Here is a 16,279-nt window from a genome sequence, read left to right as displayed (position 1 = left end):
TCCAAATTACTTTTTAATAGGCTGTTTGAAAACTTAGTAGCTACTAAATGGTGCATGAAATGCATACTAAATTCAGGCCATTTATATAGTCCGAAATCACATACTAAAAAAATGTTTGTTGCATTCCACTTCCAAAATGTTACGTTCTACTTTCAAAATGTTGCGTTCATTTTGTGTTCCACTTCCAAACAGTTGCGTTCCACTTTCAAAATGTTGTTCAAGTTGTGTTCCACTTCAAACTTCAATACTAAAATGTTTTACTTAATTAAAAGTATCAATACCACAAAGTATAAATACTCAGTTACAAGTAAAAGTCCTGTACTCAAGATTTACTTGAGTAAAAGCAGGGTTGAGCTGAAGGGGGTGCTACGGGGGGTCGTCGACCCCTTAGTTCCCAGGCTGGGGGCTCGCGCGTGCTCCACATGCACGAGCGAGCACTCACCGTCAGCCGCACACAACAACGCACCGTCAGGGGCGAGCTATATTATACCTCTATGGGGGCGAGCCGTCTTTAACACCTTTAACAATGGCCTCAACCTGGCTGCTTTGCATAACATTAAAGCCATGGAGTGTGAAAGGGTTAATCGCTTAGCAGAGGACAAGAGCTAGTAGCCTGCCAGACACTCACAAACTTATCCCTGTCTAGCTCTGGTCCATAGCGTTAGAAGGAGTTCTCCTTAACGTTATGGTACTTTCGATTCTTCCCCTCGCACCGCGGTAGCGCAGCCTCTCGTCTGTAGTAAAAATAAAAAATACACTTTTGGTACTCACCAAAACAAAGACGGTTTAATGGAGTTGAAAGCCTATTCTACTAAGTGGGAACACTGTGAGCCCCCACCTCACGTCTAAAATACACTTTTTGGCCAGAAAAGAAAATATTTCACCGGAAGGAAGAATCTGGTCTAATAGGAAAATTCCATTGACCAGATCTGTAGAGGGCACTGTGGAGTAACGAAAAACAGGTTTTAATTCCGGTGAAATATTTTCTTTTCTGGCCAAAAAGTGTATTTTAGACGTGAGGTGGGGACTCACAGTGTTCCCATTTAGTAAAGTAGGCTTTCAACTCCATAAAACCGTCTTTGTTTTGGTGAGTGGCAAAAGGGTATTTTTTTTATTTTTTACTTGTTTTAAAAAACACTGTTTTAAAAGCAATGTAAATCTTTAAAAAAAAGTTATTCAAGTAAAGACAAGTTGATTGATTATTTTAAGTACTTATGTGTGGGTGAATATATGTAAAGGGCTTTTATATAAAAAAAGGAAAATAATGTTGCTATGTTGGATATGCAGGCATGTTGCTATGTGCACGTGCCTGCGCGCGCGCGTGCACGTGCGCGCGCACGTGACCTCATAAACTATAGCCCCCTTAGTTAAAAAATCCACAGCTCACCACTGAGTAAAAGTACCATGTATTGGCATTAAATATACTTGAGGTACCAAAAGTATAAGTACTCATTGTGCACAATATCCAAAGTAGAAATACTCGGTTACAAGTAAAAGTAATACTCAAGATTTACTTGAGTAAAAGTAAAAAAGTATTGTCATTCAAATATACTTGGAAGTACCGAAAGAAAAAGTACTTATTATGCACAATGTCCAAAGTAGAAATACTGGGTTGCAAGTAAAAGTCATGTAGTCAAGGTTTACTTGAGTAAAGGTAAAGTATTGGCATCAAAATATACTTTAAGTACCAAAAGTAAAAGTATCTGGCTCCCACGGTATACTACCTTTTTTGCCTTTATCATAAAGGTTGCTGGACAATATATATAGAGGATGAAATGCATAATTTATTAAATAATATAAAGGTAATATCAAATACATTGTAAAAAATGAGAGACATGACGCTTTATTAGCAAGACAGTCTTTTAATTATTCTTCCTCATTTTGCTGGTTTCCCCTGAAACCCCTTTACTGTTACAGAGTAGAACTGCCTTAGAATCTCTGCTGATGATGTCACAGACTCACAGGTACTTAATAGCAATCATATCTTAGATGTATTGAATTTAGAGGGGGTGGGGGGGATTCTATCATTTCGTAATTCATTGTCAGTAATCCATCCTATCAGCGTTTTACGACGACGTCGTGGTATCGACGTTGTAAAAGACGTGTCTTTTCAACAGATATCTCTTTACCCACCACTGGGCACACACAATACAACGCCCATACGCCGTGCATACGCCGTCCATACGACGTCCGAGTCAGACCTCAGTCAGCAGCTGTTTTGCAAAAAATACGTTGAAACGACGTCGACACACGTCTGACTAGGACGTCGTATGGACGGCGTATGCACGGCGTTTGGGCGTTGTATTGTGTGCCCAGTGGGTAGAGACGTCTGTCAAAGACACGTCTTTGTGTAACTTGAATTATGGATTTTTGATTGCATTTTAAGTTTTAGATGGCTTTTCCCAACCCCGTAGCCTAAGTGAACGGTGAACACTATATTGTAAGTTTATTAAGTGGAATTCATAATTCATAATTGTCAATTATTGCCATTGACAATGCATTGGGCGCTTAAAGTTAAATATTTCAAAAACTACACATTATTTCAAAGTAAAAATCTCAAGCATGCATGTCCACAGTAAGGTGGAATTTTTTAATTGCGAATCAAGTTTATAGGTTAAAGTATGAAGGAACAACGAGGAGCCAAAGTTTTCAGATGTCAGTTTTGAAAGTTAAATATCTCAAAAACTACAAAACATTTCAAAATAAAACGTTCAAAGCATGTGTGTCCACAGCAAGCTGAATTATAAAAAGTGTGAATGGAGTTTCTAGGTGAAAGTGTTTTTTTGAGGTCCCAAAATCTTCCATTGACACCTCCATTATACATTTCAGAACTTTTAAAGGAGTATATTTCTAAAACCATGAAACATTTCAAAGATTCATTTTCAGGCAAATATGTCCACAGTAAGGTGAACATTTTAAAGTTTGAATGGGGTTCCTAGGTGTAAGTATGTAGGACTAGTAGGTCAGGGGATCTTAATCTGAGATTCAATTCAGATTCAGATTCAGATCCCCTGACCCTAGTAGCCTGCCAAAGTTTGAATTTTTCCCCTTTAAATGTCCATTGCCATCATATCTGCCAACCTCAGACCGTCGGATAACAGGAGATTTTTTTCCCAGGGGGGGGGGGCTCTTCTTGACCACGCTGGGGGTCCCCCCCCCCACCAGGAAATCTTTAACAGAGTAGATGTAATTTCCAGATTTTGGGAGTTTGACACTTTTATCAGGCTTTACTTACATAGGATCCATTAAAAAGTTAAAAGTAGCAATAAAAGAGCCATATCTAATAATAACATTTTACTGGGGACCCCCTGGAACCCCCCCAGGACCCCTGGGGGTCCCCGGATCCCACTTTGAGAACCAAGTCCTGAAAAAAAAAACAAGACTCGCGCAACAAAAATCGGCAAGACACACCATCTCCGGTTTACTTCCCGTATCTGCATAGTCTCACGTAGCTATCTGCGTGAAGTGGGCGGACGCCTTTTTAGGAGACCGGAAGCAGGTTGGCGTCCGTCCACTTCACGCAGATAGCTACGTGAGACTATGCAGATACGGGAAGTAAACCGGAGATGGTGTGTCTTGCCAAATTATGTTGCACGAGTCTTTTTTTGTCGATCTGCTGTTTTTGCTATTTTAGAATGTTTATTCTGAAAAGTAACAGTTTTGGCCATAATGAGGGTTCCGCCCGACAGACAATATATTAATATTTATATTGTACATGCAAAATTGCTGCTATACGAAAACGTATTGTTACTGCACTCATCTACATAAACGTTCGGATTTCAAATATAAAGTTTCCACTCCATGAAGCCTTGAATTCATGGAGTTTTTGGCACATTCCTGAGCACGGACTCAGACATATTGGTTGGATCGTATTGTAGATTAGTAGGCGATAATTCCAATATTCACTATACACTCCTCATGTTTAAGCCTAACTGAATTATATATTTATGGACTTGTATATAAATTGTATATATTTTTGGACGACTTGTGCATTTAATTTGTCGGCAATACTTTGCCACGCTTTCTCCCTGGATCCATTTATTGCGGCCGTGTTTCCTTTCTTGCTTATTATACATTTTACTTCCTCGTATGATTCCGGGGAGACATCAAATTTCTCTTTTGGGTCTTGAGTCTTGGGACTCAAGAGCCAAAATAGAAATTTGATGTCTCCCCGGGAGCCTGGGTCTTGACTCAAGACTCTTTTGGGTCTTGAGTCTTGGGACTCAAACCAATCAAATACTGCCATTATGATTTATATCAAAAACTCAAGGAACTAGCAAATTAACATGAATGGCCGTGGCTGCATATCAGTGAGGGGTCACACAAAAAGGGTAGAATCTCCCAAAATAGGAGAAATGGAAGAACAGGAGTTGTCCAGGAGAAATGGTAACATAACAGGAGAGTTGGCAGGTATGGCATACGTTTCACTTTGCTGTTATACAAGTCAGAGAGACTTTATGTCGTCACTGAAACAAGGTCCCTATGACAGCATTATATAGGGTAATAACATTTCCATTGTCAATGTATGTAATTATTTTATAGCATGGCCAAACAATGCAAAAAGAATCCATCAAATATGTATTAGATTTTTATTTTTTTCAATCATTTAAAACTTACAAGATGTCCAATATCTTAGCGATGAATGAGCAAGGGTTGATACTGGACTATAAACCAACAGCAATGTTAACACAAAATGAAATGTACATTTTAAACGATACCTAATCATGATTATTGATAAACAGCAAATAACCAATATTCATTCTTTCTATAATACTGCTCTTTTAGGTTATAAAAATATTCTTATCTCAGAATATATGCCTACCTGTGCTAAGAAATGGGTCCTGACTATCACACTGCTTTTATTGCCATTCACACAAAAGAACTGTGGTAATCATGTAAATTACAATATGATATTGTGGCCAAGTGAAGTACCATTTTTCCTTAAATCTGGAAGAAATTTACAAAGTGCAACATAGATAACGACTCAAAATAAACAATAAAAAAAAGGTGCAAATTATCTAGCGAATGTGTGGGCAGAGGGGGTGTACATGGCACATTTATGAAGTACATTTATGAAGTATCAATGGAGAGATAAGGGTCAAGTAATTTGTTGGCAAACGGAAAAGAAAATCAGAAAAACAGCGATCATTGGTAAAAGCATTACAAGAATCTGGGACTTTCTCATTTACTTTGCTCATACAACAATGTATTCCAACCCTTCTCAGACACTTCAACTGTCCACTTTTCCCTATTCACTTCAACTGTATAATATACCAAGATTTGCTAGACAGGGAATTTACTACATGTATTTGGACATAAATGGTGAGGCTTTACATGAAAATTGGTAGTTACAGTTCAGTAGGATAGCTAAACTTAAATAACCCAGTACACTTGGCAAAGTAGGTGTATCGTCCACCCCACCCCCCAACAGTAAAGTAAAACTATGCAGGTAAAGTGAATAAAATGTACTCGTCTTCCCAAGTGTTATGTTTATTTGTTCAATCACCCATGCTATTTTGGCATGGAAGTATAAGGTTTACATTGCCAAGATTTTTCTTTTTTTAAGTATTGCTGCTTATGCATTTTGTGGTTAGCGTTAACACTAAACCCTAGCCGGGGGGAGCAGGCGAAATACAAATAAAAACATTTTAAAGCTGCTGCAACTATTCACGCCATACATTGCAAAGATTCTAAGGCTGAATTAACTCAAGTGACCAGGACTCAACATTCCTCCAGTCCTGTACTAGTACTAGTATGCTACAACGCATACTATGTACATCAATTCATAGGAGTTATTTCTCATGCACATTCCATTTAAACTACAGAATCAATAGTAGCAGAGAAGTGCAGTTGGTCTCTTAACAGCTACTGGCTTTATGTTATGGTTTACATCTTTAAGCAACATCGTCGTCTTCTATGAGAAGCCTAGTACTGTATGCATTCGTTGTATAACTAATGCCTAATTTATGCTCCATTGCACGATGGTGTCACACTTAAAAAATGGTAGACATACAAGCTCACAACATGTTGCGGATGCGACGCGTTGTGCACTTGTTGGTCAGCTATTTTTGTCGATGCCATCGTACCATGCAGTATGAATCGGGCTTAAGACCCTTTTCAACCCAATGTTACCACAAAAATCTAAATTAAAAGATATTGCTAGGCTAATCTCTAACACTGCACGATCATCTCTATAGTCCAAATTGTGCGTCTTCAGGTGGATATTTCTTTCAAATAGCATGATGCATACCTATACCATAAGTCTCATGCTACTGTCTTATGGCTACTTTGTTTATAGTAAAAGGCATTTATATTTGAAGTGCAATTAAAGCTGTTGTTGGTACGCTGAGGAAAAAGATGTACCACTGCAGCTCCCAGGAAGACTTGAGTCTTTTGAGGATGGGCAAAGCTAGTCAATGGCACTGAGTGAATGGACAAAACCCCACTTTATCTCACCACTCGAATACACTCAGCAAAAGGGATGAGGGAAAGTCCAACAAACCATCACAACTGGAGATCTCATGGAACTGGGGCTGGAAACATAGTCCAGTGTTTAGAACTGGAGAGGGTTTGAGTGATCCAGCCTTTTTACATTCTATTATCCTCTACTGTACATTGCAATGACAGCCATAGAATAGAGTGTTGGGGGGGGGGGGGAGCAAAGAGCATTTAAGTAACAAAAAAATAAATCAACACTGAAACAAGATAGGACAGCCATTTTCATTCAATGGATTAATGGTCCTTAAAGTTTTACAACAGGAGAAATCAAAGACTGATATACAAAATAACAGCTAATAAAGGCAAGGCAATCTCAACTGTGGCCATTTAAGTCACTCAAAATATTTACGTTTTAACCAGTATCTACAGTTCTCATTTGGCCATTTGTACACAGTGATTCCTCTACATACACTCCATTATTTCTCAATATCTGTAAAAATGAACCTATTTACAAGTCTATACAGCCACCCAATAGAGCTCTTTCCATCTCCCAGAGGACCCAATCAGCTTGAAGCAGGATACCTGAGTTTTCAATAGAATGCGTCAATCTACTCAAATCTCCACTGTACATTTCACAGGATATTGCGCACAGCCCCACACATGCGTGCGCACACACATGCACACAAGCGAGCGCGCATACACACACACACACACACACACACACACACGTCTCTCACACACACACACACACACACACACACACACACACACACACACACACACACAAGAAAGTTAGATACCCTCTCTAAAAGGTTGCCTAGAGTAAACCTTTGAGAATAAGCCACATCAAATTTGTAGTCTTTGCAGCAAAATATTTAAATCTCCATTCTTAAATAAAACACTGGTGAAGGAAGTATTGAGACGAGACATCTTACAGCAGGTGGCAGTCAGGGAGCTGTGCGACTAGCCACTGACTGTCCTGGACATCCGCCATGTGTTTGCGTAGAAATAGAGATTAAGTAGGCCAGGATTTGCTTCAGGCGAATGAGTTATGGAGACTGTCCTGGGAGACTTCATCTCGGCTGTGGATGTCAGAGGCAATGACCTGACTGCTGCCATCAGGGTGTGTTGGGGAGGGGGGGGGGGGGGGGGTAGCAGAATAGGCAACGGCTTCTCTCACTGAGAAGAGGCAGCCCTGGGCAGAGAAAACCTGATAAATGGAAAGGAATACTTCTATAAAGGCCAAGTGTTAAATCAGAATGTCTGGAGTGCAGTGAAAGAATTTGTTATCATAAGGTTGTGGCAAGCAATTATGGGAATCCCCATTACCTCTGCAGTCTCTGCACCAGTTCAGTCACCAGGGAATCGCAGATCCCTGGACATGCTTCCTCTGCCAGCAAAATAGCCTTTCTCAGCTCCTCTGAGGCTTCTGGTTTGCCATTGCTGGCCTCACTCTTCTCTTTCAACTGCAAGGAGAGACATTGACGAGACATCATTTATGCGATTTCCCTACTGCAAATAACTATGTGTGTGTGGTGTGGTCTGTTCCAACAGGAGAGTGTGACAATGACCATTAGAATGAAAGGCAGATTCAGTTCTTCTGAGACCATGCAAGTGTGAAAAGTGGCTACTTTTTAAAACAATGATTTAGAGCAGCTTGATTATTTCAGTAACCTGGCAAAACATGACACAAAATGCACTCACTTCAGAAAATAGAGGCGAAAAGATTGTTGTCAAGCTTTCAGACGACCTCTTTGGACTGTCTTGCACCTGAAGAAAACAGATTTTTATAGTTGGCATTAACCACTTAAACCTTATAGCCAATCTACAGGCTGACTTTGTTGTACATCAAATAGCTGATCTGCAAACTCAGAACACGTCATGACTCGTGACACATTGTGAGCTTGTAGATCTGCTATTTTGGATTTTTAATATTATGACAATGTCTAGAATTTCTTTTTTTGTCATTCTCAAGAGAGACTTGGTCAAATAACAGCAGCAATCCATGCATGTTAGGGATGCTTGATGTGGTTTAACTACTATTATGAGGTGTGCTTCTTCATATTCTTATTTTTCCTCTACATCAGTGTGTGGTGGTGTACCTGGTTTCTCTCCAGCTCAGCCAGCTGTGCCGTCCCATTCGGAACCTTCTTGGGGTCTTTCTCCCTGATGGTGTTGAAGATCCAGTCGTCATTACCGGAGTCTTTGCCTCCAGACGCTTGGCCATCTGATTCCCTACATTAACACAGATTGATAGCAACCTCGCTGGTCAAGAGATTTCCCTTTGGCAATACGAAACATCGTCATATTGCCATGTCTTCCCTTGATCTTAATATTGTATATGAAGGACCAGACCAACTTACGAGTCAGATTCATCTGAGCTGGATTCTTCCCGAGACTGTTCTGCTTTCCACCTCTTATATTTGTCAACCAGTTCTGATAGGTAGGATGTCTTTTTGGCGTGCCTTACAATCAGCTTATGTTTCAACAGCTCTTTGGCAGTTGGCCTCTGAGAGATACAAAACAAAACCGACATTCAATGGCAACAAGACAGCAGCCTATCCCAACACAAGAGGCCGTATACTTAAGGACTGCAATTGAGAATAAGAGCATGCGACTCTTGAACTTACAAAGCTGGGCTCCTTATTTAAGCATGCTTCTATAAACTCTTTGAGAGGTTTGCTGTAGTTTCCTTCCAGTGTGGGTGGGTTGTTCTTTGGGATGAGGAATAAGACCTTCATAGGATGTAGCTCAGAGTGGGGCGGTTCTCCTTTAGCCAGTTCTATTGCGGTGATACCTAATGACCAGATATCTGCCTGTAACCATTTGGACAAAAGAAACTTTAATTAGATATTTTTAAATAAATTGCTTGAACCACGTGATATCAATAGAAAACACAAAAAAATACTTGTATTTAGGCTGGCAGGCCAGAGTAGTGTTGGAATCTTTCAGAACACGTCATAGTGGTTCTGCAGATAAGCTGCATAGTGACTCATGTCGTGACTGTTCCTAATATATACACATTTCTCCAATCCAATGCACTTTATTTATATAGCACATTTACATAGCACATTTTAACACATTTCTAGTCATGGACAATAGCTCAAAATGGTATTACAAAAAAGTTCAGACACCACACACACTTCTCATGTTAGGGTTCAAGCAAAAGAAAAACACATTTGTACAAACCATCTTGAACGGTACAGATCACAACGTACTTAACTTCTAAAAGCAATTCAACAACTGCATAGCAGTTATTTGAAAGGCCTAGATTATGTCAATCATTTTGTCATGTTACAAATGACAACTGCTTAATTGTTTCTTTTTCTTAATTTAATGCTTAATTGTTTCTTTTAAAACCTAATTCAGCCTAATTTAAACAGGGTCCACAAACATGTCAGTTTTTAAGCCAAATGATGAGAGCTGTTATTGAGCACAATCATTGACAACTTCCAAGCATGAGGTTTAAAATGTTACCGGCCCTCCTTCCCCATATCTTTACACAGTATAACATAACATGCACGCCCCATTCCTGACCTTGAGTGCCATAATGAGACAGAGTCTGAGGTAATTCTGACCTTTGAGTCATAGGCGGACTGCTTTATGACTTCAGGTGCCATCCAGAACGGGGTGCCTACAAACGTATTCCTCTTTATCTGCGTGTCTGTCAGCTGGCCTGCAACTCCAAAGTCTGCCAGCTTCACGTCCCCTTGTTCAGACAGCAGCACGTTGGCCGCTGGAAATGAGACAAAGCGCACACCGCTATTCTATTTGACTGACTGACATAAAAATGCAGCACTCGGCTCAATCTTAATTGCACATTACACCTCACAGCATATGAATGCTGAACGTGAAGTACTGGAGGGTACAAGGTACATGGAATTGGATTTGTCAGGCAGTGAAGACTGCATCTTGATAATTCTTGGAGCTTGATGCAGGTAACACATGGCTAGTTTACAAAGTGTACAGATGGTTTAGTGTACAGAATGTATATTACCGATTCACTTCCACAGAATCAATAGCAAGTAGTAGAGCAGAGTAACAAGGGAAAGAAAATAGTGACTGCTTGGTCTGCTGATAAAGCAGAATATAATAGAGTAAAGAAGAATATAATGTCATAATACCTTTGATGTCTCTGTGGATTTTCTTTTCAGAATGGAGGTACTCAAGGCCCTTTAGTATCTCTCTAAGAATCGTGGCAATCTGGGTTTCATCCAGGGCACCTGGTTCCAACTAGAACATGGGATATGTTCATGGTTATGTTAGTAAGTCAAGCCACGGTTACAAATGACTATATGAATCAAATTATTTAACAAGATTAGATTTGGATTATTTCTTTGTAAACATACCAAATCTAGAGCTGATCCACCACCCAAATATTCCATAATAATCCATAATTTGGATTCCTGAAAAAAGACTCGAATGAGTTTAAATTATCAGACAGACATTGATGAAACACGTTCTGTAAAAACAAGGTATTTTAATATCAGAACAGACAGAGGACACATATTGAGTAGTCAAATGTTACTTAATGTTTACTTAAATAAAGCATATACAGTAGAAGAATTGTATTTATATGGCGAGCCAAAAATACATACATCATTCAATTAATCAAACAAACGGACAGTTGGCTTATGTATATGTGAGGTGATTAATGCCAAGTCATTCATACTTAGTGGAACTCAATAATAAACCTCATTAGTAATGTACTTTACTTTTTATTTTATTTTTTATCCCACGATTTTGTAACCCCATTTTTTACACCCAGTGCCAATTGTCTATGTAATCCTGGGCACTACCTTCCCTCTGCCAACCTAGGGAGGCCAGGGCCGAGCTCATGCCTCCTTCAATGCATGAGAGCCAACTGACCTTCTTGTCACCTGACAGGGGAGAGTTTCCCTGGTTGGACGTAGCGCGTGGAAGGAACACGTTATTCCAACCAGTTCCCTTCCCCTCCATCAGGCGCCCCGGCTGACCAGGGGGAGGCAGTATAGTGACCAGGATTACTGCATGTTTTTGTGAGGGTACCTACCCTAGGGAACACGGGGAGAACATGCAAACTCCACACAGAGAGGCCCTTTCGCCAACCCCACCTAGGGTATGGGCGCTGATGACGCGGAGGAGAGGACACGCCCCCAGCGCCCACAGCATCCCCTGCAGGAATCAAACCCAGGACCTTCTAAGTGTGCGGCGACAGCGCTACCGACTGTGCCACCGTGCCCCCATTAGTAATGTACTTTTGAAAAGAAAATTTATCACTGTATGCTTTGAATTGCTGCAATGATCTGTGGCATATGGCAGAGATGACGTTAGCAGTTTAGCTACAAAAAGAACACTTCAAATGGAGGCAAATTGGTAAAACAAAAATACATCTACAATTGGAATCCACATGGTAACTGTAAACAAAAGACTTTGAGGAGTTAAATGTCCATTCCAAAAACTATAATAACAAAGTAAATAGTTCCATTTGGGTAAAATCCCCTTTTCTCTCTTTGGGTCTTGGGAATGGAAACTCGAGTGAAAGAAGAACAGCTCTCAGTGCCATCCAACTACATTACAAGGAATGCTCTGGTTAATAATGCATTGGAGACAACAGGGGGTAGATTAGCATATATCAGTCTAGCAAAGAGTAGGCCATGTTCATCCTTTTAGATGGTTGATCATGGAGGGAAGGGTGCGGCTGAGTTAAGAAGGCCACATTGCCACAGGCTTCCTTCTATTGAGAATGACGTCTGCAGCACAGACAGAGTGAACAACATGGTACAGCTGGCAGACTTGGTAATGTCACGCTGTGACAGTGTCAACAATATTTAATTGTATTTATTTATATTGAATCTAAAGACTGAGTGCCAATGGTGGAATGAACCCTGTCACTAAATGCCTTTGAGTGATGCAGTAAAGGTCACTTGTCAGAAGCTATAACACAAGTATCTGAGGGTGGTGCTCAGAAGCCTAACATACTGTAGCACCTGCCACGTGCTCCACTGTGTGTGTGTGTGTGTGTGAACACATACCAAAAAGTATATACAAATGCTATGCACGCATTATACACTCACGAGTGTTGCTTCTCGCCTCCATTCACAATGCAGAACTTCAGCTGACAAAACCACTAACTCTTTCCTTACCACTGCTAAGTAGTAATCACTCTGTAAATAGGCAGTTTAAGCCCCATTACATGTAGTCTATCTATTTACAAGATATGCTTGAAGATGGAGTTGGAGCCTTCACACGAGGCTCCAATACGAGAATAATGTATTGACCCATATATGTACAGTGGTACACTTGTATGCATGACAAAGATTACAACATTTCCTCTTTGACATAAAATGGGTACAACTCTTGTACAGCTTGATACTCGAGTTTACATTGAAGCTTACCTTGAGATAGGATCCATAGTACTTTGTTACAAAGGGGCTGTCGCATTGGCTAAGCACAGTGATTTCCTGCTGAATGTCCTCTATTTCATCCTCTGCTTCCTCCAGGTCAATGATTTTAATTGCCACAACTTTCTGAGTCCGATTGTCAATGCCTTTAAATACCTCTCCAAAAGAGCCTTTTCCTATCCTCTCCAGTTTGGTGAAAAACTCCTCTGGGTCAGCTTTGAAATTCTGTAGGGAGAAAGGGAGAGAAAGAAAGAAAAACAACTATTACTATTTTATTGTACAACACCAGGACACGGACAGTGCTGCACTGATCCACCTGCTGAAGTGGTTTACGGTCCTAAAATGGGCCTAATACTATGTTGTTTCATATGGAGATACATTTGGGACAATAATATAACCAATCTCACCCAAAAATAATTGAAAATTGACAGTAGTTTATGGGGCATACATATGGAAACAAGCCTAGCTTCAGACTCTGAATACAGCAGGCCAACATGACTCTTATTTGTGATCTTATCTCTGTTCTGTTCTGGTGGCAGGACTGGCAAACAGGATGTTGGGTTATTCTTTCAAAAACAAATCAAATATTATGATTTGAATGCGTTTATCCTGCCAATGCAAACTATGAACTAACAAAGGACTTTCTCGATTTGACTTCTCTTAGAGAGCTGAATGTATGTTAATTCTAATTTCTAAATGCATAACAAGACTGAAGAGCTAACATTATTTAGCCTAAATATATAGATTTATGGAGGCAACAGGGTAGGAAATGGCGCTATTGGGGAAAAGAATAGCAAAATCTGACCAATGAGTGCATTTCAGACTCCCTTCTCCACGATTTTTACTTGAAAAGCATGGCAACTTTCTGTCTAGTTATTTGATGGGCCATTTGATTTGGGTAAACTCACCCAGTAAAATATTAAATGCCTGCACTTTGCTAGCTTCTAAGGAGATGCATATATTTCTGTGTTGAGTTACCCACAGAAGCAAGACAAGGAAATGGGATAATGGCATATCGCAGGCCATTTGCAGAGTGAGTGATTGTTATACATGCGTGTTTCAACAAAGCAGAGGCAGTCAGTCAGTTGCAGAAATTGCCTGTTATAGCCCCAAGGCCCCCCCTTTTTGTGTGACAAAGGTATACCACCTTATGCAAATCAAAAACCTGTACTATAGGCAATGGGATTTGGGCAATATGCCTGTCTTCAAAAAAAGCTTACAAATTGATCTTATATTATAATATTGGTATATCCTGGCTCAGGCTAGCATATACTACTGTCTCTATGACCATCAGGAATGGTATGGGCTAATGAGGAATGTGATATACTAGTACGCCGTCATGGCTTTGATGTGGAGCCCAAACGTCAGAGTCAATAACATCATCCATGCTCCTGAGAAATTCAAGCAGTGTGTGTGGAATTTAAATCCATTACCCATAATAATCACAGACAGCCAAGCTCAGGGCTGCTAATCCTAAGACTTTCATTTCTTGCCTTGTTGACAAACAAAGCAGTCATTTTTGTGTTGCAGTAGGACTAGTAATAACACTGCTACTTCTGAGCCAAAGGCCGGCCTATGTTCCAAATATGAACATAAAACAAATGCCGTTTATTTTTTCCTGATACATGTTTTTGTGTAGGAGATAAGGCAGCAAGTCAAATGATCATACTTCCACAGTGAGAGAAAATGACAACTAAGTGAAGCCACTATAAAGATTATATAGCCCTATGGAGATAATATACAAACTCAAGGACTCCATCCTGTTCATTATCAATTTTATCTGAAATAAATAAACAAAACAAAATAAAATAATCCATGGCTAGTTTAAGTTTTATTTCTAAATTCACCAGATAGCTCTGTCTGTGCTTAGACTTTGTACTGTGGGCTGGCCAGGCCCACTACATTCATATCTCCCCAGAGAATTATTTCCTGTAAGGCTGCTAATGCATGGCTGGTAGAGTTATATGGGAAGGCACGGAGCAGAGGCCGCTCCTAAAAAGAAAAAGAGGCAGAGAGGGGCTGCTGAATTTTGATAGTAAGGGGACTTTAGAACAAAGACAGGGAGAGGGAGAGCGGTGCAGAATAAAGCAGAACAGAAACAGCAGAACCAAACGGCTGTCATAACACCAATGTGGTTATTCATCCAGGTGAAAATGATCATGTTGAGTCGGAGCTCTCTAAAAACAATGGAGAACAACAACACCGCCACAGCGACCACGGATACACATGTTGGGAACCCACTTACCGTTTTCCCAGTCAGCAGGTTTACAGCGACAACTGGCCTAAAGCTCAGTGAACCTCCTCTAAAAGCATGCGTTTGATCCTCTTCAATCTATCCATAAACTGTGGTCTACTGTCTAGAGCCCGACCGATGCCACATTTTTGGGTCTGATGCCGACCCCAATTTTGGAGACACCCTCTCCTATGTTTTGACTTTTTTTGTCAAGAATTTCAAAGGTTCACTAATCAAAATGATTGATTAAAGCTTCTATTTGAGAAGAATTAAACAAATAAATAAAATAACCACTTTCCACCATATTAAAACATTTTAAAAATTACACGTTGTAGATCTGTTATTTTTTTTTATGTTTTGAAATGTTTCACCTATAATAATTGGAGACAAAAGTTTGCACACTGTAGCTCCCTTTTGCATATTTATTTTTGGTACCACCTGAGTGGGCTGAGCGACGTTTCGAGCACACTGCTCTTCTTCAGACGTTTTGAGCAGTGTGGTGGTACCAAAAATATATATATAAATATAAAGAAATAAAATAAAATAAAAATGATATATATATATACACACACACACATATAATGCAAAATGGAGCTACAGTGTGCAAACTTTTATTTTGTCTCTATGTTTTGTTTTAAATGCCTTTACATGGAAAATGGATGTGCTCCTCTTTTGATCCTCACCTATAATAATTGGGACATATCGGCTGCATAATTGGCGATAACGAAAAAAAGTCAAATAATGGCCGATGTATCGGCCAGATCGATACATCGCCGAGTTCAACTACGGTCATCCACACCCTGGACCTTGAGGCTCATCACCTCACCAGCTCCCCCTACTTCTCATAGTCTACTCCTCTCTGCATGGTTAGACTCTGGCATCCACACCAAACCCCATACCTGGCTGTGGGTGTCCACAATTTAAAAATCCAGCATTCAAGAGAGAGACTGACACTCACTGTGCAGTCAAACTCAAGCATGGTGCGGTTAATGCAGCTCAAGACTATAATGCCACCCCAACAGCTTGTCAGTCATACATCCATGTGTGAATGGGGAATGACCAAGTGACCTACTTGTTCTCAGACCATATCATGTCTTGGCTGTGGGCTCAAAATGTCTGGTTCAGCAGCCTGAAGTTGATTAGTATTTCAAATAACACTCTGCAGCACGTTATTATAGTGATGTTGAACTTTAATAACCCTAAACTTAATGTTGAAATTGATTTT

General features: G+C 40.0%; 1 protein-coding gene across 5 annotated transcripts in view; it reads right to left on the bottom strand.

The window, feature by feature from the left end:
• Positions 1-4,596: 4,596 nt before the first annotated feature.
• The window catches only part of stk24a (serine/threonine kinase 24a), a gene marked incomplete at its 3' end in the record, with an annotated part of 13,025 nt that continues 1,342 nt past the window's right edge, over positions 4,597-16,279 (bottom strand). Inside the window, exons 2-12 of one of the 5 annotated variants that reach the window (XR_013934952.1) lie at positions 12,816-13,046; positions 10,788-10,844; positions 10,563-10,671; positions 10,017-10,174; positions 9,069-9,254; positions 8,802-8,947; positions 8,541-8,673; positions 8,143-8,208; positions 7,768-7,904; positions 7,204-7,648; positions 4,597-7,168 (exon numbers count right to left, since the gene is read on the bottom strand). Coding sequence is in view for 3 of the 5 variants with exons in the window: in XM_080456970.1 (XP_080313096.1) it covers positions 7,615-7,648; positions 7,768-7,904; positions 8,143-8,208; positions 8,541-8,673; positions 8,802-8,947; positions 9,069-9,254; positions 10,017-10,174; positions 10,563-10,671; positions 10,788-10,844; positions 12,816-13,046 (1,257 nt within the window). Of the gene's footprint in view, positions 7,649-7,763; positions 7,905-8,142; positions 8,209-8,540; positions 8,674-8,801; positions 8,948-9,068; positions 9,255-10,016; positions 10,175-10,562; positions 10,672-10,787; positions 10,845-12,815; positions 13,047-16,279 lie in introns of those variants that run through there. The other 4 variants (XR_013934953.1, XM_080456970.1, XM_080456971.1 and 1 more) reach the window with 4 other exon arrangements.

This window comes from Gymnoscopelus braueri (genome assembly GCF_963280865.1).
Source record: "Gymnoscopelus braueri genome assembly, chromosome: 18".
Lineage (NCBI taxonomy): Eukaryota > Metazoa > Chordata > Actinopteri > Myctophiformes > Myctophidae > Gymnoscopelus > Gymnoscopelus braueri.
The sequence above is the reverse complement of the archived record's forward strand: the minus strand, read 5'-3'. Positions and strand labels throughout refer to the sequence as shown.